The 23,158-nt window shown below is 57.2% G+C and overlaps 1 protein-coding gene across 2 annotated transcripts in view; it reads left to right on the plus strand.

The window, feature by feature from the left end:
- Positions 1 to 23,158, plus strand: part of ANGPT4 (angiopoietin 4) — a 42,277-nt gene that overhangs the window by 3,010 nt on the left and 16,109 nt on the right. The window contains exons 2-3 of one of the 2 annotated variants that reach the window (XM_058685159.1): positions 20,525 to 20,680; positions 22,148 to 22,269. In XM_058685159.1, coding sequence (XP_058541142.1) covers positions 20,525 to 20,680; positions 22,148 to 22,269 — 278 coding nt within the window. The remainder of the gene's footprint in view (positions 1 to 20,524; positions 20,681 to 22,147; positions 22,270 to 23,158) is intronic. The other variant, XM_058685160.1, reaches the window with a different exon arrangement.

Genomic DNA, 23,158 nt, shown 5'->3' on the forward strand with positions numbered 1-23,158 from the left:
ATCCACCAAACATGCCTGCTCTGACATACCTCCCTACCCTTTCCCCTACCTTGCCCCACTCTGGACCACCTCCATCTCCTACCTGGGCGGTCATCATGGCAGCCACCCTGGGCTCCCTGTTTCCACCCTGGCCCCCACAGTTCATTCATTCAGCAGACAGAGGGGTCCTAAGTTAGATCCTGTCCCTCCTCTGCTTAAAACCATCCTGGGACTCCCATCTCTTTGGAATAAAAAGAAAATCCTTAGTCCCTGGAACACTCCTCTCCCAGATGCCCACATGGCTCACCCAACCTCCCTCAGGTCTCTCCTTAAATGTCACCTCTTTAGAGAGGCCTTCCCTGTCCACCCCATTTAAAATAACCCTCTGTCACTCTGTATCCCCTCAATCTGGCTTTGGTTTTCTCTCTTAGCACTTATCACTACCCATTCTTAGAGCATTTCTGTTGGTCTGTGCCCTCCAGGAGGGCAAGGATCACATCTGCTTTGTTCACTACTGAGTTCCCGGAGCCCAGAACAGTGCCTGGCACAGGGTAGGTGTTCCAAACACGGCTGCGGAATGAATGAACATATGGGTACGTGACCGTCCCTGAGTCCCTCCAGTCGCTCGGGCCCTCCCCCACCCTGAAATGCCAGTGTCTCCCAGGACTCTGTCCCTGTTCCTCCTTTCCACTCACCCTTCATGGCACTGCCCCCAGGGCTCCTGCACCCTTTCCCACCTGCCCCATGATGATGCCAAACCGGCATCTGATGGGTTCCTGAGCCCCAAATCCGTGACCCGGACCCTGCAGATGTCTCCCCTCCGAGAGCCCATGGTGCCTCAACCCTGAAGCTGCCTGACACTCAGCTCTTCCCTCCCTGCCCACCTGTCTCTGTTTAAGGCCTCCTGTGGCCCCGGGGTATCCTTCATGCCCACCGGCCCCTAGACAGAAGGACCCGTCCATCCTGTGGCCTCCGCTTCTCTCCTCGTGGTGTATCCTCCTGTCTCCCCAGCTGCCTCCCTACCTCGTGCGACCTCATCCCCTCCCTCTGGCTTCTCTACCCCAAGCCTCACCCTCCCATCCATCTTTGACTCCCCCAGGTGCCTGGTGCTCAGGCATCACTGGCTGAGCCAAAGGAAGCATTTAAACCGGTGACTTTCAGATCAGAAGGGCACCCAGCCCACCTCTTCCACCTGTGGCACAATGCCCTCTCCAGACGTCCATGGGGCGCCGTGGGGCAAAGAGCTCTGTTTCAGGAGGCAGGCTGACTTGAGTTCACATCCCGGTCTGGCATTTACTTGCCACATGGCTGTGGATGAGCAAGCCTCAGTTTCCCTATCTGCAAAATGGGAACGTGTCGGGGGATGGCTGGGACGACCACGGCGACCACTCCCACGCCGCTCTCAGCCTGCTGCCCGACTGGAGCAGGTGTTTCGTGAGGACACGGGGTAGCCTACCTGCGCCGGGATGCAGTGGACCAATGGGCTTTTATTTAACTCAGCCGTATCTCCAGTGTGAGCCCCGCACTGATGGGTGAGGGCAGCGCACTTGGGGACGAGTCAGTCCAATGGTCCCCGTCCGATAGCCTTGGGGCTAGGAACGTCACTTGTCCCTGCTGGTGGGCCCCAGGGGGCCCCCAGTCCTGCCTGGTCTCTGCTGGGGTCCAAGCAGGTATCTGCTCTGCCCTCCCCTGGGTAAGGGCTCCTTGGGTTGAATGCCCCCTTCATGCCCTTTGGGCTGGGCGTATCTCAGAGTCTTTGAAACTCAAAGGCCTCTTCTTGGCTTCTGCGGTAACATCCCAGGAGAGGGGAAAAAAAAAAAAAACGAGTCTCAAAATATTCTGATCTAGAAGCATCACTAATTACCACTACCGCCATTAGGGATTCCTGGGGATGAGCAGAGATGACCGGCTTCCCCAGACCGAGCTCTCGGCCAGATTCCCATCATCGGGGTGGCCGCAGAGGAGACCTTCTTTGCTGCAAGCGGCCAGCGGCCAGCCCCTGCTCAGCCCATGCCCCTGACTCCTGCCCCTGTCCCCCCAGTGCACAGGTGAGGACACAGGCCAGGGAGGGGAAGGGACCTGCCAGAGTCACCCAGCCGTGACAGCCAGCCCAGGCCCTCCAAGCTCCAGGTCCTTTCTCCTGACTCTGGAGGGTGTCAAGGAAGTGAGGGAGGCAAGGATTCCCGAATCCCAGACACCCAGTTGTCTTCTCCCAGCATGGAGCTGGCCAGCTGGCCCGTGTCCTTCTAAACTCAGAGCGCGGAGGGGGGGGCGGGTGTTTGCGGGAAGGTCTGCTCCCTCTCCCCCTTCCTCGCTTCTCCACCCCCCCTTACCCCACCCCTCTCCTTCTTTCTACTCTTCTCCCCTTCCTCTACCTCTCTCCCCTCCCCCTGGAAAGCCTCTGCACTAATGACTCACGTCTGGAGTCTGCTATCTGTGGGCCGCTCCTGGCTCTGCCCCACCCCCTCATCTGGGTGGAAAGCTGCAGCCAGGACTGTCGAGGGGGCGGACAGGCGGACAGAGCCAGCAGGGGGGCAGGCTCCCCAGCAGGCCGTGCAGCACAGTGGTGAGTCGTGTGGCCTGTGTGACCCGGTGTGTGTGATGCGCTCAGGGCCTCGTCTGTGTGATGAGAGAGTCTGACGTGGGCTTCAGAGCGGCAGGACCGGGCAAGCGTCTGCCCCCAGCAGGTGCCCAGCGAAGGGTCACTCTGGGCTGCTGTCACCCCTTGAGCGGTGGCCCCGGTCCCCGCCAGGAGGTGCCCTACTCTGCCGTCTCCCACGCAGGACCCATTCTACAGATGAGGAGAGTAGGAAACCCCGGGGCCATAGGCAAGGACGCAGGCTCCCCGACCCACCCCCAGCACCTGAGGGCAGCCCAGCTTCAAACCCCAGAAACGTGGGGACCTCCACTCTCCTTCCTGTACCAGTGACAGTCGGCCGTCTCTGCCCATCTCCCCACGTGTCTCTGCCTCCCCCTTTCTATCTCTGTGTCCCTCTGCCGCTCTGTGACTCTCTCTCCTGTCTGGCGGCATGTCCCTGAGGTCTCTCCCTGTCTGTCCCCAACCCCCCCGCCCCCGCCCCGGCCCCGGGCCAGCTAGCCCTCCCATATCTACCTCCATGGGTGTCCACAACACTCTGTCCACCCCAGACGACTCAGGACACACAAGCCAGATGCCCAGGGCCCACCCCCCAGCCGGGGTGCTCAGCCAGAGCCCGCTCTCTCTTCCCTTTCTGCACCCAAAGCCAAGCCAGCAGGGGTGAGGGGCCGGATAGGATGCTTTCAACCTGGCCCTGCCCCCAGCCTCTGCTGCTCGCTCCAGGCCCCTGACGCCAGACCTCAGAACAACTCAAGCCCTCAGCCCAGTGGTTGGATGCGGGTCAATAGCGCATCCAGCGGAGCGCACAGCGTGGGGTCCTGGCCCAGCCCGGGACCCTCCCAAACTGGCCTGGGACTCCCAGCTGCCCCAGCCCCCCCAGGCTGCCCGTAAATTCTTGGCATTTTCAGCCTTCGGCTATCCAAACAAGAAATGAATCTCAGTTGCCGAACAGAACGTCTTGGGGTTTGATTTCCTAACCTCACCGCTGGCTGCTTTCTAAGCAGTTTGGGGCTGAGGGGGTTGGGTGGGGAGAGGAGCATATGCTTCTTAGAGAAATGGGGTTATTTTCCCAAGAAAGGAGCCTAGAAATGGCCGGCACAGATGCCCTTGACCTAGGGATGACCCAGGGAGCCCCAGGGCCAGCAGCCCCGCAAGAGGCATCCCCCAGAGGGACAGGTTTATTTTTTCAAGCACCTCGACCAGGCCAGCCCATGGGGGCAGGGCCCTGAGTTTCTGGCTCTTTTTTCCTAGGCCCCACAGCTCAGCTGGGCTGGGATGTACCCAGACCCTCTCCTCCTTGTCTCCTAGGGCAGGAAATGTGAGAAAATAGACCCCAGGCCTGCCCCCTAATTCTGCACCTCCACCCAGACTCTGGCCTCGGAGCGTTTGCTTAACCTCAGAGTCAGCTCTGAAATTTCTGGAATGGACCCAGAGTCGGGGGGGGGGGGGTCACATCCCAGCGGTGCCACTGACCAGCTGGGGAAGCCACCTGCGTCAACTGGTTCCTCTGTAAAGCGGAACTCAAAACACTCGCTGCCTCCTAGAGAGCGTGTAGGATAAAAGAAAGATAGGTCTCATGGCCAGAAAGGGTGAGGTGAGGTTTACTCTCAGGCTGGCTGCTGCCAGAACCCACGCTCTCAGCCCTGAGGCCAGTCTCCTGGCTAATAAGCAAGACGTGTCCCTTGTGGCCTGGTCCCTGGAGACCCAGCCGGGACCTGCAGAACAGACAGAACGCTGGCCAGCGAAAGGGAAACTCACGGATGCTGGATTTTTCCCTTCCCCCACGGGGCCTTTAGCCAATGAGCCTTCTTGAAGGCTCTTCCGCCAGCATGGGCAGCTCTTGAAAAGTTGAGGGGTGGGGCGCCTGGGTGGCACAGTCGGTTGAGCGTCCGACTTCAGCCAGGTCACGATCTCGCGGTCCGTGAGTTCGAGCCCCGCGTCAGGCTCTGGGCTGATGGCTCGGAGCCTGGAGCCTGTTTCTGATTCTGTGTCTCCCTCTCTCTCTCTGCCCCTCCCCCATTCATGCTCTGTCTCTCTCTGTCCCAGAAATAAATAAAAAACGTTGAAAAAAAAATTCAAAAAAAAAAAAAAGAAAAGTTGAGGGGATCCAGAGCCCCCACTTGAGTGTCCTCATCATTATGTCCCCCTGTCCCCCTGCCCTTGGCCAGGGCCTGGGGTGAATCCCACAGAGGGAGAGCACGGGCCGTGGAGCCCACCCGACTTAACTCGACTCCCAGCGGCTCCGCTGCTTGTGGGCTGTGTGGCCTCAATCGCTGGGCCACTCTGTGCCTCGGTTTTCTTATCTGAGAGGCGAGGAAAAGGATAGAAGCCGCTTTGCAGGTTAGGGTGATTCGACGAGTTAGTGCATGCAGGGCGGGGCACAGCGTCCGGCTGAGTGTCAGGGAGGGATGGCATACTTGGGACGCGTGGCCCAGCAAGGGAATCCACCGTGGTGGCAGCCCGGGAATTCGACAGCGGCTTCTCCACACCTTGCCTCGTGTGAGCTCAGCAAAGTCCCTTTGCCTCCTGCCCCGGCCTCAGTGTCCTCATCTGCAAAATAGGGATCATGGAAACAATGACCTCGGATGAGGACAAAATAGGGCAAAACGTATGCAGTGACGTGGTGGGCGAGGGGGAGCCCACAGACCCTGGAGGAGGCTCCCCTCCCCTCCCCTCCCCTCCCCTACAGAGGAGCAGAGCTTCCGAAGCTTAAGCCAGCAGAGCCTCGTGACCCTTCATTCCCATCTCCAGTCCATCACTCTTGGGGCTTTCCCGACGTTTGATGCAAACGCTGGGAATTGGGGAAGTGTGTGAAGACACGGAGGGGGAAAAGAAATCACTGTTCTTCCCAGTTCCCTGGTCATCTCCCAGTTAACTTCCTTGCAATTCGTTCTATGCATTTTATTTTATTTTTTTTTTAATTTTGCCTTCCTTTCTTTATTTATCTGTTTTCAGACAAGGAGTGAGGAAGTGCAGGCACAAGCGGGAGTGGGAGCAGGGGGAGGGGCAGACGGAGAGAGGGAGGGAGAGAGAGAGAATCCCAAGCAGGCTCCACACTGTCAGTGCGGCGTCCGACGCGGGGCCCGAACCCACGAACCTCGAGATCGTGACCTGAGCAGAATCCAAGAGTCGGACGCGTAACTGACCGAGCCACCCAGGCGCCCCTGTTCTGTGCGTTTTAAAATTTTACTGAAATGGTTTGGAAGTATGAAGAGATAGAAACAAATCTAGTAAAGTTCCTTGTTCCCACAACCCAGCTGAAGAGACCGTTTAGCTCCCGCCCCTCTCCTGTTTCCTTCCCCCAGGAGAGACAGCTACCGTGAGTTCGGTGTTGGTAGCCTTTTACCCCGTGTCTATCCCTCCCCAACCAATGCATAATATTGGTTTCCTATATGAAATGCTATCTTCATTTCTCTGCGGTTTGCTTCTGTTCACCCAATCCCATAGCTGTGAGGTTTGTAGCTCTGCAAAGGTGGGAAAGGCCGGAGCCTCAGCTTTTCCCTCTGTAAACTGGGGGCAGAGGTACGCTCATGCCTGGGTTGGCCGTGAGGCCCAAATGACGAGCGCCCGCCAAGGTCTGCGCCTGTATCTGTTGCTGCTTCAACTCACGGGGAAGTAGGAGGTGCCGTTTCGGTTTCTTCTCTCTTCCGGGGTGAACGTGTTGCTGGGGCTTTCTGTGTGCCAGGCACTGCTATGCATGTCCTACAAACATCGGTCCCTGAGATTTCACAACATCCTAAAAGGTGAAGACTGTTGCGATCCCCTTTTGTTATGGGGAAACTGAGGCCCAGAGAGTTCACGGGGCTAGGAAGCGAGGGAGGTGGCTTCGAACCCAGGCAGGGGCTGGGTCCAGACCCCATACTTAACCACCACACGGACTGCCTCTCTGTGCCCCTTCCCGATTGTACAGACGGGTACCCTGACCCTGGGCGCGGGGAGTGACTCAACTACATTCACCCCAGAGCCCGTGGCAGGGGTCGGGTCAGAACTCGGGGTTCCTGAATCCCAGCTGAAGGCATCTGTGTCTCCTCCCCTGTAGCAACAGGATGCACCGTGTGTCACGAACCTCATGGAAAATTAACGCATTCCTTATGGTTAAGTTCTGGGGTTGCATGCAGGCAGCTATGAGCAGGCACACACATGCACACACACACACACACACACACACACACACACAGGTGAGAACATTCATGTCTCCATTTACCCCATCACCCCTCCCACCGACGTCTATTGAGAACTCGCGGTGTTAGGCACTGTGCGGGGCTGAGAATTCAGCAGTGAGCGAGAGAGACTCAATCCCTCCCCTCCAGGAACAGCGGGAGAGACATCAACCTGGTGATTTCTCATGTGTCATGATCAACCATGATACGCACTGTGAGGAAGTCCCCGCCTGTTCTAGGGATAGATAACGGGGACCGGGGGTGGGGGCACGGAGACTTGACCGTGATAGAGGAAAGGCACCAGGAGGAAGGATGGAGCTGAGCTCTGAAAGGTAGACTGGTCCTTCTCAGGCAAACAAGGGAAAGGAAAAGCATTCCAGGCATAGGGAACGGCAAGTGGGAAGGCCCTGAGGGAGAACAAATGAGGTGATTTGGAGGAAGTGAGAAGCGTTCCTCGTGGCCGAAGCCTGGAGAGCCAGGAGAGTGTGGCCAGGCTGAGACTGGAGTGCTCATCAGGGGCCATACCAGACCTCTCTGGGCCTGACCCTGCTCTCAGGGATCTTGGGTGCTGGGAACCAACGTAGCCACTTTTCTGCCCTGTGCCCAGGGACGGTTGCTCTACTGTGGACATCTGGGCCTGCTTCTGCCCTTCTTGCCTGACCTTGACCCCATCGGCGTCACCCTGTTTTCAGGGTCAGCCTCAGACACCAAAGGTGCAAGAGGGCGGGCAAGAGCTCAGCCGTGGAATTCAAATCCTCCCTTACTAGCTCTGGGCAATGCTTGGCCTCTCCAGGCCTCAGTTGACTCCGTTGTCAAGTGGGGAACAATCACCCTTTTCCCCCAGACTGCTAGAAATCAGACAAGAGCGGTTACACGCCAGAGTCACGTGGGCGGGAAAGCCTGGTGCCGCACGGCGAGTCCGCACTCCGTCCAGAACACGCTTGGCTCTATTCTCCGAGGTAGAGCTGGGGTGGGGGGCAAGGTGGGGTGGTGTCAAATGATCAGCCAAGGAGACTTGGCAGAAGCGTGGCCTGGTCGATCTGCTCCCGGACAGCCTGGGTTTGCCCATGACGAGCGGCCTGTCCTTGGACGAGTCGCTTAACCACTCTGTGCCTCATCTGTAAAATGGGGTGATGATCGCTCCTACCACAGAGAGCGGCAACAAAGGCTTCACACGCAGAGTGGTGAGAACGGCGCCCAGCACGTCGCGGGTGCTGAATACACATTCGCCAAGCAACGGGGACACACGGCCCTGTTCTGCGAGAGGGCCGGCACGCAGGTGGCAGGAAGGTGTGCCGTCACAAGAAACGCGCTTCTTCTTCACTTTCTCCCGATTCGCTTCTCGATCTCTACGCGGGGGGAGAATAAGGGCTCATCACATAGGCCCCGTTGCAGACACACCTTCCAAGATCAAGGCTGAGACGCAGACGACTACAAAGGGATAGCGGGGCCTTGGGAGGCCGAAGGCCCTGGTAGCCGGTTCACATCCGAGAAGCACCCCAAATTCAGACAGAAAATGCAGGCCTAGCTCCCCCCACTCTATTCCCCATACCCCTCATCTTCCTGTGGCTTCTTTGCCTTAGACAGACACCCGCCACCCGATACCAACACACACACACACACCCCCTCAGACAAGGTGAGGCTCAGAGGGTAAGACAGCCACAAACGTTCCACAGATAACGGTGCACCTACTATGTGCCGGGCACTGCGCTAGGCCCCGGGGCTACGCTAGTGAACAAGACGGAAGAATCCCAGCCCCCGGGGAAGCACAGATTCCAGCAGTCGCTTCCTTTATGCCCCTGGCCCCTGTGCCAAGAGGAACCAATACACCCCGTTTTTCCATCGAGGCCCCCGAGACCCAGAGAAGCCCCGTCACTGGCACAGAAAGGGAGTGGCGAAGCTGTGACCGAACCAGTGCCTGACTCGGCGCGCAAGGCCCCCGCTAGACTCGGGGCTGCCGCTGAGGTTGGGAGAAGCCCGGCCTGTGCCGGGAATCGTGGGCCGAGCTGAGAGCTGAACAGCACACCCCTCCACAACAGCCCACTGGTCCCTGACACGCTCCACCCCTGGCTCCCTGCCCACTCGCTCGGCTCTCTCTGAGCCCTGACCCAGAAGGAGAGCAACAGCAAGGCAAAGAGCCAGGAAGGCTGGGCCTGGCAGCTCAGAGTCGCGGGGTCAGGGCCTGGGTGGGCCCGGAGCGGGTGGGAAGGGGGCTGGGACCAGGCAGAGGAGGCAGGGCCAACCCTTGCCGTCGGGCTCGAGGCCACAGAGTCAGCCCCGTTGGAGAGGTGGGGAAACTGAGGCATGGGGATGGTGTGTCTGGGGGAGGGGGGCGGGACCTGGAAGCAAGAGGGTCTGGCCTCTGTAACCCCCACAAAAGTCTTATCTGCTGTGGCATAACAAATGACCCCAGAACATTTAGCAGCTTCTAATAGCCACAAACAATTCTGTCTCAGTTTCTGAGAGTCCGGAATTCAGGAGCAGCTTAGCAAGGTAGCTTCGACTCGGGTTTTCTCATGTGGTTGTTCTCGGATATCAGCCGGAGGCTGTGGTCGTCTGTAGGCTCCACCCGGGGCTGAAGGATCAGCCTCTCGGCGACCCGCTCCCGGGGCTGGTAGGCAGGTGCTGGCTGGCGGCGGGGGTGACGGGCTCCGTTTCTCTCCCGATGGGCCCCTCTGCAGGGCTGCTCGAGGGTCCTCAGGACGTGGTGGCCAGTTCCTGTCAAGCAAGAGGGCCAAGAGGGGACAAAGCAGGAGCCGAAACGTAATGACGTGGCCATGAGAGTCACACTCCAACATTTCTACGATGTGCCACAGTCACGGTGGCCGATCTCAGCCCAGCGAGGGACGGACTATGGGGACAGACTATGTGTGGCATGCAGACCAGGAGATGGGATCCTTGGGGCCATCTTGGAGTCTGGCTGCCTCAAGGCGCCCACTGAGGGTGAAGGGTGTGGTCTTGGGAGCCGGAAGGCCCGAGTTCCAAGCCGGTCGTGCTCACCAGCTGTGTGACGTGGGCAACAGGCTCAGCTTCTCTGTGCTTCTTTCCTTCATCTGTAAAATGGGGATGATGAGCGAGCCAAGGACTAAATGGGCTACATTTGTAAGGCCCTCAGGGCCATGCCCCTTTGGAAGCACTGAGCTGGAGCAGGAGCAAAGCCTGCTCTCTCCCCGGGGGCCGGGCTACATCTGAGCAAGTCTGTTGAGTGGATGAAGGAGTGCTGAGACCCTGTCGTGGTCATTTCTAGCACATTTCTCCTGAAGACACCCCAGTTTCAACAAATCTTTCCTGAGTACCTCTCCCGCGCCTGGGACCGCTGCCTCGAGGCCTGGAGGACGTGGCTGAGAACTTGGTGGCCCAGAGCTACCTTGCTAAGCTGCTCCTGAATGGTGGCCCTGCATTCCTGCATTTCTCCTGGGGAGAAAACGGAGGTTTCAGATGGGTGAAGGGCTGTGGGAAAAACAAAACAAAACAAAACAAAACCTCCGGCAGTCACAGTGGGAGGAGTAGGGCAGGGGGCTTGGTGTCTACCCTCCGCGGGGTGGCCAGGGAACGCTTCCCGGGGGAGGTGACGTTCGTGGGGAGATCCAAAAGTCAGAAAGAGGCCGATGAGGTGGTCCTGAGATCAGGGGTGTGGGTGTGTGGGGGGAGGATTCGGGTAGGCAGCGCTCTGGCTCCCGTGGCCCCTGCTGCAGCCCCCAGGGCCCCTCCTCCCAAACCAGTGTGGAAACCGCAGACACATCACGAGGGTACACACCCCTGAACCAGGCAGTTCTGCGTCAAGGGGTTTATCCCTGACGCAGCCTTGCAGGAGAGCTAAGTGACACGTGGGTGAGCGTATTCCCAGCAGCCCTGGTGTGATGGCCATAGCTGGAAATGAGCTCAGCTATTGGGGACCCACTGGGCAAACAGTGACGGCCACAGACAGAATCCCATGTGGCTATTAAAGCAGCGAGGCCGGTCTGTCGGGCTGAATGTGGAGTGACCTCCAAAGTTGACGCTACTCGAGAAGCAGCAAGGTGCGGAATGGGGCGCTGACCTTGTGTTTGCCAAAGAAGGGCTGGGGGGAGAAGGGGGGGGTGTGAGCACACTCACTGCTGGCACACGCGTCGCTTCCCTGGAAGTAAACCCAGCACATCCTTCAGTGGCCCGTGGGGACGGGAACCGGGGCAGGTCTGGGTTAGCGCTCCTCAGCCTTTGATTCCTTGGACTTCCGAACCATGTGCTCGCGTCACCCGTTCCCAAAAAATTTTAAAGTACAAAAATTTACGTCTAAATGGAAACACGCGCGCAAAGCTGTCAGAGGTCTGTTCTTCCAGATTTTCACGGGGCCGGCCACACTGGGCCACCAGCTCCTGTGTGCAGCCTCCTACAAATGGCTTTCCAGATCGGGGCCTCAGTTTCCCCTTGTGGGAAACAGGGCTGGCTGTGTGGTCCCTGCTGGTCTTTTGAGCTCCCATATCCCTCCCGCCCAGGCTTGGGTCCCTGTGGGGGGGAGGGGGGCTGCTTTCCCCTTCATCATCAGGCCAGGCTCTGATTTCCCCCACCCTGCACCCTGGAGCCTGGTTTCAGCCTGGCTGGCTTTGCCCTAATTCCCACCCCACCTCCAGCGCGGCGCAGTTTGGACCCTGCTCTATGGGGCAGTTTTGCCCGTTTCCAAAGACTGTTTTTTCTCTCCTGGAAAGGAATTTACCAAAAAGCCTGGGCTCTAAGTGACAGCAGAGTCTGGAGCAGAAGGTGCTATGACCGGGCTTAGGTGTGCTGGGTTCTCTCTGGCTGCTGTGTGGGGCACGGACTGGGGCTGGGGAGCATGTGCAGAAGCTGAAGGCACAGCAGGGGTGGGGGGTGGCGGGGAGGTGGGGGGCAGCTGGGAAGCCCACGAGAGATGATGGGGGCTGGGGAGGCTTCGATGGGTGGAAGTGATGGGGCTGGGGGAGGGAAAGTGGTCGGATTCTGCACATGGCCCCAGAGTAGAGACCACAGATTGGATGTGGGGGAGGGGTGAAGGGGTCGGGCCTGAGCCATTAGAAGGATGGTGTTAGCTCAGAAATGAAATCATTTACCCAAAGCCACGGAGCTCGGAGCTGGGGAGCAGAGACCAGAAACCGTGCTCCCCGCTGCCTCGTTGCGGTTTCATGGGGGTTGTTTTGGGGGGATTCCTTGGCCTTTCTGTACCTCGACACCACCCCAGCTTGCGGAAACCCCTGGTTCTCCTTCGGTCTGATTCAGGCACAAGCCTGGGCAGGGGACCCAGAAATGCAAGCAACAGGTAGAAGCCAACATGAGGGCTCACCTGGGTCACTCGGTCTCTGGGCTCATGGGCTGGAAGGCTAAAACCCCGTCCCGCGTGGGGTGAGAGGGACACGGTTTCCACCTGCTTAGCTCCTGCCCTGACCCTCCTGTGCCCACTGGACCTGACCTTCTGGTCTCCAAAATCAGCAGACCTGGGTAGGAATCTAGGATCTGCCAGCTTGATGGGGGACCTCAGGGAAGCCACTCTGTGTCTGAGCCTTCATTTGCTTATCCATAAAATGGGATCGATGGCAGAGCCTCCATGCAGGGGATAAGCGGCTATTTCTTTTTTTCTTTTCTTTTCTTAAGTGTTATGTATTTATTTAGTGGCGGGGGGGGGGGGGTGAGGGACAGAGAGAGAAGAGAGAGAATCCCAAACAGGCTCTGCACCATCAGTGCAGAACCCGGTGCAGGGCTCGAAGTCACGAACCACGAGATTGTGACCCGAGCCGAAATCAAGAGTCGGACGCTTAACCGACTGAGCCACCCAGGCGCCCCGCTAAGAGGCTCTCTCTAAGGCACCCAAGCACACCTGGCCATCATAGGGTGCCATAAGGAGTTACCAGGACAACCACCATCCCCCAAGGGCCCACAACGTCTGCCCCCACTCTCACTCCTGGCAAAGTCCCACCAGCAAAGGACAGAGGGACCAGAGGCCAGGACAAACGTTCTACACCAGGACAGAGCCTCGGCTTTCCAAGGCGTGCCAGCCCTGCCCTGCGCTGCAGGCGGAGTTGTGTGGCAGAACTTACAGCCGTCCCAGCAGCAACAACAATAACAACTGCCAAAGTTACTGTGCACCCGGCATGCGCCAGGCACGGCCTCACTGAACAGCCGCGGTCCCGTTGAACCCCGCGACAACCTCAAGAAGGAGCAAATGCTTTGAGCTGCAGATACCAAATTTTTTTCAAACAGGTTGGCAATATAGTCGTGTATTGCTGTGGCATTCATGCATTAAGTAACAAAATCTGACTAACGGTGGGTCTAGTCCCTACTACTGTGCCCATCTTACAGCTGGGGAAACGGAGACTCTGAGAGACCACACTTCCAGGAGGCCTCACAGCTGGGTATAAAACAGAGGCCCTCTCTAGGCCTGCAGAAAACAGGTACCGTTAAAGCCAGATGAACTTTCCAGAACCTCTTCAGGGGTGATGCAGGGGACACCTGCTCCATGCCAGGCACCCCCTCTGGATCTTTACCCAAGTGTCCTTCGCACTAATCCCAAAAGAGTGGGTTTATGTGCCCTGGGGCCCCCTGGGGCCCCATCTGACAGCTAAGGAAATCGAGGCTTGGAGCAAAGATGTCAGACTCGGGTCCTGCGGCCGGTTAGTGGAGACGTTGGGATTTAAACCCAGAGCCTCGAGTTCTTGTGCTAGAAGCCTTGCCAGCCTCTGGGGGGATTCCCGCCAAGTCTCTTTCTCCTCCGGTGCTCGTTCTTCCCACCCAGGGGGGCCAGGCCCGCACCCTCTTGATGAGGTCCCACCTGCAGTGATCCAGAGCTAGACGCTGTGAAGAGATGCCCTTGACTCCCAGAGGGTCCCACAAATGTGGTGGGGACCCCAGCCACCTTCGCCAGTGTGGCTCCAGCCAACGGGGGTCATGACCGTGGGCTCTGCCCTGCTGGCCTCCCCACCTCCCCCAGCATCCTTGACCGGACATGCTCCAAGCACCTCCACCTCCACTCCTTCTCACCTCAACCCCACAGAGTGGCACCGTCACCCCCACCTGTAGATGGGGGAAATGGAGGCACAAAGGCTGGAAGTGACAAGCCCACTCGGCAGCTTGGGCTGGACTTCATTTTTTTGTAAGCGCGTTTCTTTCTTCACCTTTTGCTCCGTTTCCCAGTGGCTGCAGCATAGAACCATCTGGTGTCCTGTATCTCAAAGCTAATTCTTCCAGGAGGGAAGGTGTTCGAATCCGTCCGTTCGTTCAATGAAACGAATGTCCACGGAGCACCTGAGAATCGCCAGACACCCTTCCAGGCTCCAGAAGAAAAGGCAGGCGAGGCCCCCACCCTCTTGGAGCAGATGGTCCACTGAGGGGGCACCAGTGAGGAGGGATTTTCAGAGGCCTGCGCCCTCCGTCTCTCCAGCATCCGTCAAAGCTCTGGAGCCTCTCTCAGAAAAAAGATGATTTCAAACACAGAATTAAATGCACGGATTTGCAAAGGAAGCTAACGCCTTGAGCACAGACCCGGACATGGGGCTCGAACTCACGGACCGCAAGATCATGACCCGAGCCGAAGACAGACGTTTAACCGACTGAGCCACCCAGGCGCCCCTAGATACCGAGTTTTTTTAAAAACAGATTTGCGATGCAATCACATAGTGCTCCTGCGTTAATACATTAAATAACAGCATCTCAGGCGCTGTACGTAGATAGCGCCAGGAATCTTCCCTGCAACCCAAAGATAGGAGCCATGATCACCCCCTTTCTAGAGGACAGGCCCAGACAGGCAGAGGTATCCGCCCAAGGTCACACAGCCCCTAAGCTAAGAGTTTTGATGCGAACCCAGGCTCGTCCGATACAAGACACTAACTACTCTTTCCTCGTTGGTTTCTATCCGTAGTTGACAAAACGCTCTTTCCAAATATGAACTATACGCGCCATTTTCCAAGGAAGAGACAAGCAGGGCCTATCACCGGTATTGATCTTCTCCCTGATTCTCGAATACACCAGACACACTCACACACCAGACACACTCACGTCTTAGAGCATTTGCATTTGCCTTTCCCTTTGTCTAGAACTCCCGTCCTCCTGTCTTTCCCACAGCTGGCTCCTTCGCACCCTCTCAGCTCAGGCAGCTCCCTCCGGTGAGGGTTTCCCTGCCACTCTGGCCACACTTGCCTCCGACCCCACTCACTACCGTGTCTCATTTCCCTGCATGGCACTCATCACTATTGGGATTTAACTAATGAGTTTGTGGAACTGCCCTGGAATCAGAAAACTTGCCAATTTTGTTCACTCTTGATTTCCCAGTCCCTAGTAGAGCGCCTAGCACATAATAGGTGCTCAAGAAATTCCTGAGTGGGGTGGGGGTGAGGCGCGCCTGGGTGGCTCAGTCAGTGAAGCGTCCAACTCTTGATTTCAGCTCAGGTCATGATCTCACAGGTCATGAGATCAAGCCCCACGCCGAGCTCTAGAGTGACAGCCCAGAGCTTGCTTGGAATTCTCTCTCTTCTCTCCCTCTCTCTGCCCCTCCCCAGTCAGCACACTCTCTCTGTCTCTCTCTCTCAAAATAAATAAAAATAAACTTAAAAAAAAAAAAAACCCTGAGTGGATACACAAATGACACTCCGAGGGTGAGGGATTAGCATAAGAAAATATATTTGTCGTTATAATACATACTTTTATATGGGCTATTTTATAGAATCTGGTTTTGGCGGGTTTGTTTTTTACTGTGTGTGTTTTTTACCTCTAACCTATAGGTTTTGTTTTGTTTTGTTAACGTTTATTTATGCTTGTTATTTATTTATTTTGAGAGAGAGAGAGAGAGAGAGAGAGAGGAGCATGAGAGCAAGAGAGAGATTGAGCAGGGGAGGGGCGGAGAGAGGGAGAGGGAGAATCCCAAGCAGGCTCCACGCTGCCAGCCCAGAGCCCGATGCGGGGCTCGATCTCGTGAACCCTGAGATCATGACCAGGGCTGAAACCAAGAGTCAGGCGCTCAATGGACTGAGCCACCCGGGGCGTTTCTGTGAGCACTGACAAATATACACGCTCAGTCATGACACAGAACATTGCCAACACCCCAGAAAATTCCCCTATGACCCTTCGCTGTCCATTCCGACCACAGACCCAGTCCTTGGCAACACCATGGATTCTGGCTTTTCCAGAAGGTCACATAAATGGAATCCTGCAGACTGTCTTAGAGTCTTATTATTGTGTGGATCACTAACTCCTTTCTTTTCTTTGTTGAGTAGAGTCCACTGGATGGACGGACCATGGTTGCTTATCCATTCCCCAGCTGCAGTCTTTTTTTATGTAAACGATGTGGGAGAAAAGCAGGCTTGAGGGGACCTCCTGGGCCACGAAGACTGTTCATCCCTTTCGATGCTCATCTGTGGTCTGTCCAGAATACCCTCCTTCCTCAACCGGCCCGCTGCCCGTCTAAACTCCTTTCCTTTCCCTCGAGTCCCTTTTCAGCCATCCTCTCCCCAACAAGGAGCAAGGTTTCCTGTCCTCGTGTCACAGATCAATAAAGTGAGGCTCAGAGGCACGTAGCCCTCGAGTACTAAAGACCCACAGTCAGAGTGTCATAGAGCCAAAACTCAAACCCGGGTCCAAAGGGAGAGGGTTGACAGCCCGAAGGCCAGAGATCAGCCCCTTTGTAGGCTGGAGAGGTGGTGGCAGGTCAGGCCCCTGCCCCCCCCCCCATCTCAACCCTGAGAATCTGCAGCATGAGGGTGACAAGGAAGGGGCAGGTCCAATCCTATGGGGGGACGTGGGGGGCTCCTTCATTGGGACCCCTCCCCCATCCTTCCAGCCTGGGTCTGGGCCTTAGACCAGACCCAGTCCCCACCACACATGCCAACATTACTCACCAGAGTCCAGCATGGCCATAATGGGCCCATCTGGCCCACATTACCCATCCTAGGACCCATGCTGGTGGGCGGGTGTGGTAAATTGGGTGATGGGCCCCAGCTGTGGGTGGCCTTTGCCCCACCCAGCCACTCGCAGCCACAGGACAAGTGTGGGACCAGTGCAGGTACTTAGGGAACTTCTGTCACTTGAGATGACCCCAAGCTACCGTGAGTCCCCAGCTCAGCTCTGCAGGCCCGAAGAAGGCCCTGGGCCAGGAGTCAGGGAACCTAGACCACCAGGTAGTGACTTTGGGCCAGTCTTCTGGGCCTCAGTTTGTCCGCCTGCAAATGAGAGGCTTGAGGGGAGACTCCCGAGAAAGTCTGAACGGGCTCTTTATCTGCCTGGAGCTGAAGCTCAGGGTCTGGTCGTCTGCGTTTGAAACCAGGGTCCCCGAGGTCTGTGACTCGTGGGAGAGTGCGTGTGAGAGCAGCCTCAAGATAGCTCGGCCTCGTCTACGCACCCTGGGGTGCCCCAGCAGCCATGCATCAGCAATCCCAGGCGATAGAGGCAAGGCGGGGAAGCTGACCGGTGGCGAAGCGAGCAGATTCCAAACTCGCATTGGGATCTCGGTAGCCAGAACCCACTAGGGGACTGACTGCAGCAGACAAGAAAAAGAGAAGCGAGGAGGAGGAGGTCTGGGTTTGAGGCCAGCTGCCAAGATGGGAAAGATGGCGAAGGGGGGTGGGGGGCGGTGGGGGCTGACTTGCAGAGGGGAGTGGTGGGGGATGCCGAAACAGGGCAGTGGGGGCTGAGGGACCGAGGGTTCCATGGTGGGTGTTTTTGCTTGAGATGCTCGTTAGAAGCCCACGTGGGGACGGTGAGCTGGTGGCACACGGAGGGGAGAAGTCTGGGGGGGAGACGGAGCCAGTGTCGTCAGCACGTGACCGTCCCCGGCCCAGCCAGAGCACCTGCAGCAGGCACTGAGGCGCCTGGGGCCCCGTCCGCTTTGACATCTGGTCTTGGGTGAAGCTAACGGATCCCTTTTCAGAGCGATATTTTTTTTATTTATTTATTTGTTTGTTTGTTTATTTTTAATTTTTTTTAATGTTTATTTAGTTTTGAGAGAGACAGAGACAGAGCATGAGCAGGGGAGGGGCAGAGAGAGAGGGGGAGACACAGACTCCGAAGCAGGCTCCAGGCTCTGAGCCATCAGCACAGAGCCCGACGCAGGGCTCGAACTCACAGACCGTGAGGTCATGACCTGTGCTGAAGTCGGACGCTCAACCGACTGAGCCACCCAGGCGCCCCCAGAGCGATACTTTTAAATGCATAAAATAAAAGCATCCGAACGCCCAGAGATCTTGCCATTGCGGTCAAAATACTCAATATTAGATCTGTGCTATGGTTGTAGCTTTGTCCAGTGGTGGGTCCGAGGATGTCCGTCATTCTGAGGTCCCGATGAGCAGAAACAGAATTTAAGATACTGTACCGTCTGCACTGTGGTATGGAAATATTGGTGATTTCTAGGGGTTAATGGAGGGGCGGGATGAGCTAAGAGTGCTATGGTTTGTGGCCCACGTTCGTCATCGAAGGAAATGCCAAATTTTACTTACAGGTTAGCAAAGTTCGTGGGCCCCCCTGAATTCTCTTTGCAGACCCTGTGGTCCCCACTAAGGACCCCTGACCTAGGGAGAGAACATGCAGAGAGACTAAGGCCCAGAACTGGGCTGAGAGCCCCCAACATGTAGAAGCCTGGTAAAGGAGGGGGCAGAGCGGGGGTGACCACGGATAGGAGGACAGCTAGGAGAAAGGAGCATCTGGAAAGTGTTTCCAGAACGCGGGTGTGGCCATCTGGGCTAACTGCTGCTGAGAGGGGAAGTAAGAGGCCATGGAAGGGTCCCTCCATCCAGGAGACGATAACCAGGCGGGTTAAGGAGGGAAGGGGGAGGGAGGGCAGAGAGCACCGAATTCTACAGTCTGGGTTATATTTGTTTTTCTTGAACATGGCAAATACACAGACTGCCTTATACTATTCCTTAAGCTTTCTTGTATGCACACCATAATAATATTGTTAATGTTTTTAGAGCCGAGGGTGGTCATGGAGGCAAGGAAACGGAGGAGCTTGTTGAAGAAGTTTTGCTGTTGAGGGGACCGGAGAAATTGGAGACGCAGTTGGAGGGACTGTGGGGTCAAGAATTTGTTTTTAGATGGAAGCGGTTGGATCACGCTTGTGTGTTACAGGGAACAGTGGGGCGGGGCGGGGTGGGAGTGGGGTGCTGATGATGCAGGGAAGGAAGGAACGGGCCAATATGACGAAGACTTGAGAGGCTCCCATGTGCCCGTCTCCCTGGTCCTCAGTCCCTTTTGTGACTGCCACCCCAGTTCTCACATTTGAGCAGCAGATTCACCTGGGCGGCTGGGCGCCACCCCAGAATGTCTGACTCGGTAGGTCTGGGGTGGGACCTAGAAATTTGCATTTTTAACAAGCTCCAAGGGCCACACTTTGAGAACCCCTGCGGTAGTCAATACCAGCACCACCCACATGCGCCCCCTCCAGGATCTGATGTTGCACTACAAGGGCACGCACTCCAAAATCACAGTGGGGAGGGGGGGATTGGGAAGGGGGGAGAGCAGGAGAGGGGGGTGGCAGGGGGCTGGGGGCAGGGAAAGGGGCAGACTGTTAAGATGCAAGAGGGGAGAAGAGACCGAGGAGGAAGGAGCCAGAGCCTGCCTGCCCCCACTCCAGCCAAGTTCACCACCCCTCCCTGGGGAATGCCTGTCTTCCCAGGGATCCTGGGAGCTGCCCTGCCAGACCTCCTGGAAGACTAAGTGAGAGGGCAAGGGACGCAGCCAGGGCCAGGGGGTAGGGATGATGGCCAGAGGCCAGGATGTGTGCAGAATGGAGAGAGAATAGAGGAGGGGCGCCAGCTCTCTGCCTGCGGGCACCGAGCCCTGAGAACACGCTGTTCACCTTTGCAACTTGATCCTGGTCTCATGCCAGACCAGCTTCAACTGCTCTTGGGAAAGAGATTAGCCCGTGGGATCCCAGAACATCCTAGCTGAGAGAACCCTTGGAGACTGTCCGGTTCAGCCCATTTGGCAGATGGAGGGGAGCAGAAAATAGAAAAGTCCAGCTTGATGGATAGACCTGCAAACTCTCCTGCAGGGAAGGATACATCCCCACTCCCTGATGGCTGGGTAATGGGCATGACATTGGGGGCTATTCTCTGACCCTTGTAGCTCCCCTTTTTCTACCAATTCATTGAACACATATTTATTGAGCGCCTACTGTGCGCTAAGCATTGTGCTAGACACAGAGATAATGGTTGAGGAAGACCAAGTCTCCAGCTTCATGGAATTGACATTCCAAGGGTAAAGCAGACGATTGACAGATAAATATGTAATACAAAGTCAGGGAGTCATAGTGGTAGGAAGAGACCTGAAATGACACGAGGGAGTGAGGCATGTAGATGGGGATGAGATGGAGGGAGTTTCCAGGCAGAGGGAACAGCATGTGCAAAGGCCCTGAGGCAGGGGTATGCTTGCTGTGTTGGAGGGATGTCACAGAGGCCAGTGATCTGGAACAGAGTGAGGGAGAGGACTGGGAGACGAAATCAGAGCGGGAACAGAAGGCTGGATCATGGAGGAAACTGAAGTCATAGGGAGGACTTTGACTTTTCCTCTAAGATAGGAATTCTGGGAGGGTTTCTTTCTAGCAGAGGAGGAATTGGATTTGACTTAGGTTTAACAAGATCCCTCTGGCTGCTGAGTAGAGGATGGCTTGTGCATGGGACCAGGATGGAGGCAGAGAGGCCAGGGAGGAAGCTACTGGGATGGTCCAGGTGAGAGGTTAGGGTGGCCCGGCCTGGCAGAGAGGCCTCCCCTGGTTGCTCTTTGCCCTTCATGGAGACGCAGGAAGGGACAGGAGCCTTCCTCCAGCCCTTACCCATGACCCTGGCCCACGGTCTCCCCACAGCTAGAAAGGTACATCCAGATGAACTTGAGGTCAGAGCTGGCACAGGTCCAACAGCACATGGTCCAGAACCAGACGGCCACCATGCTGGAGCTAGGCACCAGCCTCTTGAACCAGACCACGGCCCAGACCCGCAAGCTGACTGATGTGGAGGCTCAGGTATGGAGGGCGAGCAGGTGGCGTGGGGGGAGGGGGAGGGAGGAGGCTGTGGCCAGCCGGGCCGGCTCACAGCCCAGGTCATCTTGCCTCGGACTCTATCCCTGGCTCAGGTCTGGGCCTCCTCTGGGCCTGTAGCACCCTGGGCCCCTTCCCTGATGAGCCGGTTACAAAACACTCTGAGCACCAGGCCACGAGCCCTGGGGGCAGACACCGGGTGTGGTGCTTCTGCCTCTGTGACTCCAGGGACACTCCAGGTCTGCGCTGGGCACTGGGATGAGCCCTCAGGGGGCTCAGAGGGCTCCTGGGGAGAGATGGCTAATAAACAATTCACTCAACCTCAAGAGCCACGGAAGGGGAGGGAGGGATCAAACACATAAACGGGAGGGGGAGGGAGGGAGCAAACACATAAACGGGAGAGCGAGTAAGTGAATGGATAAAAAGATCGAATGACAAATAGGCATGTGTCCGTTGAATCCCTACTATGCGCAGGCACTGTTGGAGATGCCCGGTTCCGGGTTATAGCAGTAAATGAAACAGGCATGCATCCCGACCCTTGTGGACCTCCCTTTCCAATGACCACCAGGGAAATGAACAGGAAGAATAACTTGCACGTGTCAGGGGGTGACCGTGTCCAGGAGAAAACAGCCTGGGCAGGAGAGAGGGAGGGCGCGCTAGGGTGCAGGGATGGCTTGCGAGTTTAGACGGTGAAGCCAGGAAGGCCCTGCGGAGAAGGTAGGATGGGAGCCAGGCTTACTCAGAGAAGGCCCAGTGGGGGGACTGGGCCGGCAAGCTCCAGGAACATCAGGGTGGTCAGTGTGGCTGGAACGACCAGGGGGGAGAGGGGTGGGCAAGGGTTCAGAGAGAGGCACCGGGGGCAGACAACATCGCGGGGCACTGAAGGCCATGGCGAGGACTGGGACTGTTCCACTGTGTGCTGTGGGAGCCACAGGAAGATTCGGAGCAGGTGGGTCGCATTTTTAAAAGGCTGCCTTGGGCTGCTCAGCAGAGAAAGGACACTATGGGACGTGGGTGGGAACAGGGAGCCCCGTGAGGAGGTTGGCACAAGACGCAGGGTGAGAGACGACAAAGGCCAAGACCGGAGTGGGGGCCGTGGAGGGGCAGGGAATGGTCAGATGGCCATCTGGAAGGTGGATCTGACAGGACTTGGTAATAGATTAGATTGGGGTGGGGAGGGGGTGCTCAAGGGCGACTCCTCCTGGGGCCTGAGCAGCCAGAAGAACGGAACTGTCATGTGCAGTGATGGGGAAGAGCAAACTCAGAAGGCAGATCATAAACTCAGGGCCTGTGAGTGAGCGAGTGAGCGACCGTAGAAACTAACTGCAGGGAGGATAGAAATAGGTCAGCGAGTTTCTGGAATGGCAGAGCCCCCGGGCAGGTGGACGGCGGCCGAGGCGTGTTCCCGCAGGGCTCGCGTAGCCCCCTACCCCTTCCTGTTTGCCGGGACAGGTCCTGAACCAGACGTCGCGAATGGAGATCCAGCTCCTGGAGACTTCGCTGTCCACCAACAAGCTGGAGAAACAGCTGCTACTGCAGGGTCATGAGCTGCACCGGCTGCAGGGCCGCAACAAGTGGGCACCAGCATCCTGGCACGGGGCCGGGGACGGGGCTGGGGGGCGAGGGCCAGCCCGGAACCCACGTGGGGTTGGGACCCAGGGTGGGCGCCGGGGCCGGGGCCCGGGCGGGGGCCGGGGTTGGAAGCTGGACTTGGGCTAGTACCTTGGACAGGGGCAGGGGCCAGAGCTGGGGCCCCGGGGTTAGGACTGACATGAGGGAACACTTGGGCGGCTCAAGCTGGAGCCAGAGCTGGGGTAAGGACGGAAACCAGGGTTGGAGTCCAGACTGAAGCTGGGAGAAAAGCTGGGCCCTGGGGCTGGGCTGAGGTTGGGCTGGGGGCCCAGCAGGCACCCCTGGGTGGAGACGGGAGACGGGCATTTCCCTGGGGGCTCAGGACACCCTGATTCTTTCTCCGTTCCTTCCTTTTTTTCCTTTCCTTCTCCCTTCCTTTCTTCCTTCCTTCCTTAGGCAGAGAAACTGGCATCTGAGGCTGATTTCATCTTGGTTTCGAGCTGAGTGGAGAAAAACTGTCAAGGTCAGGGTGCTGGAGGAGGCAAAACCCACACACTGACGCAGCCACCTGCTTCTGTACAGGGGGAGATGTTACACTGTTACAGTTGCTCGCACGCCGGTCACAATAAGGACCTAAGGTTCATCCGGGTCTCTCTGATCTGCGTACAGCTAATGCTAGTTTGTCTTCCTACTCTGCCACTCCAAGGTGGGGCAGGCCAGGGACTGGGACAGTCCGAATGGGCACTGTCTAGAAATCCTTGTAGAGGGAGGATATCACCAATATGCTATTGGCCCATGGAGACAGCTAAATTTCTAGAACCCGAGTGTGCCCCCGTTTTTTTTCTCTTCCTATGGCATACTTTGGGGTTCGGCGGGGGGGGGAATTCCTTC

Source organism: Neofelis nebulosa, chromosome 9, assembly GCF_028018385.1.
Source record: "Neofelis nebulosa isolate mNeoNeb1 chromosome 9, mNeoNeb1.pri, whole genome shotgun sequence".
Classification (NCBI taxonomy): domain Eukaryota; kingdom Metazoa; phylum Chordata; class Mammalia; order Carnivora; family Felidae; genus Neofelis; species Neofelis nebulosa.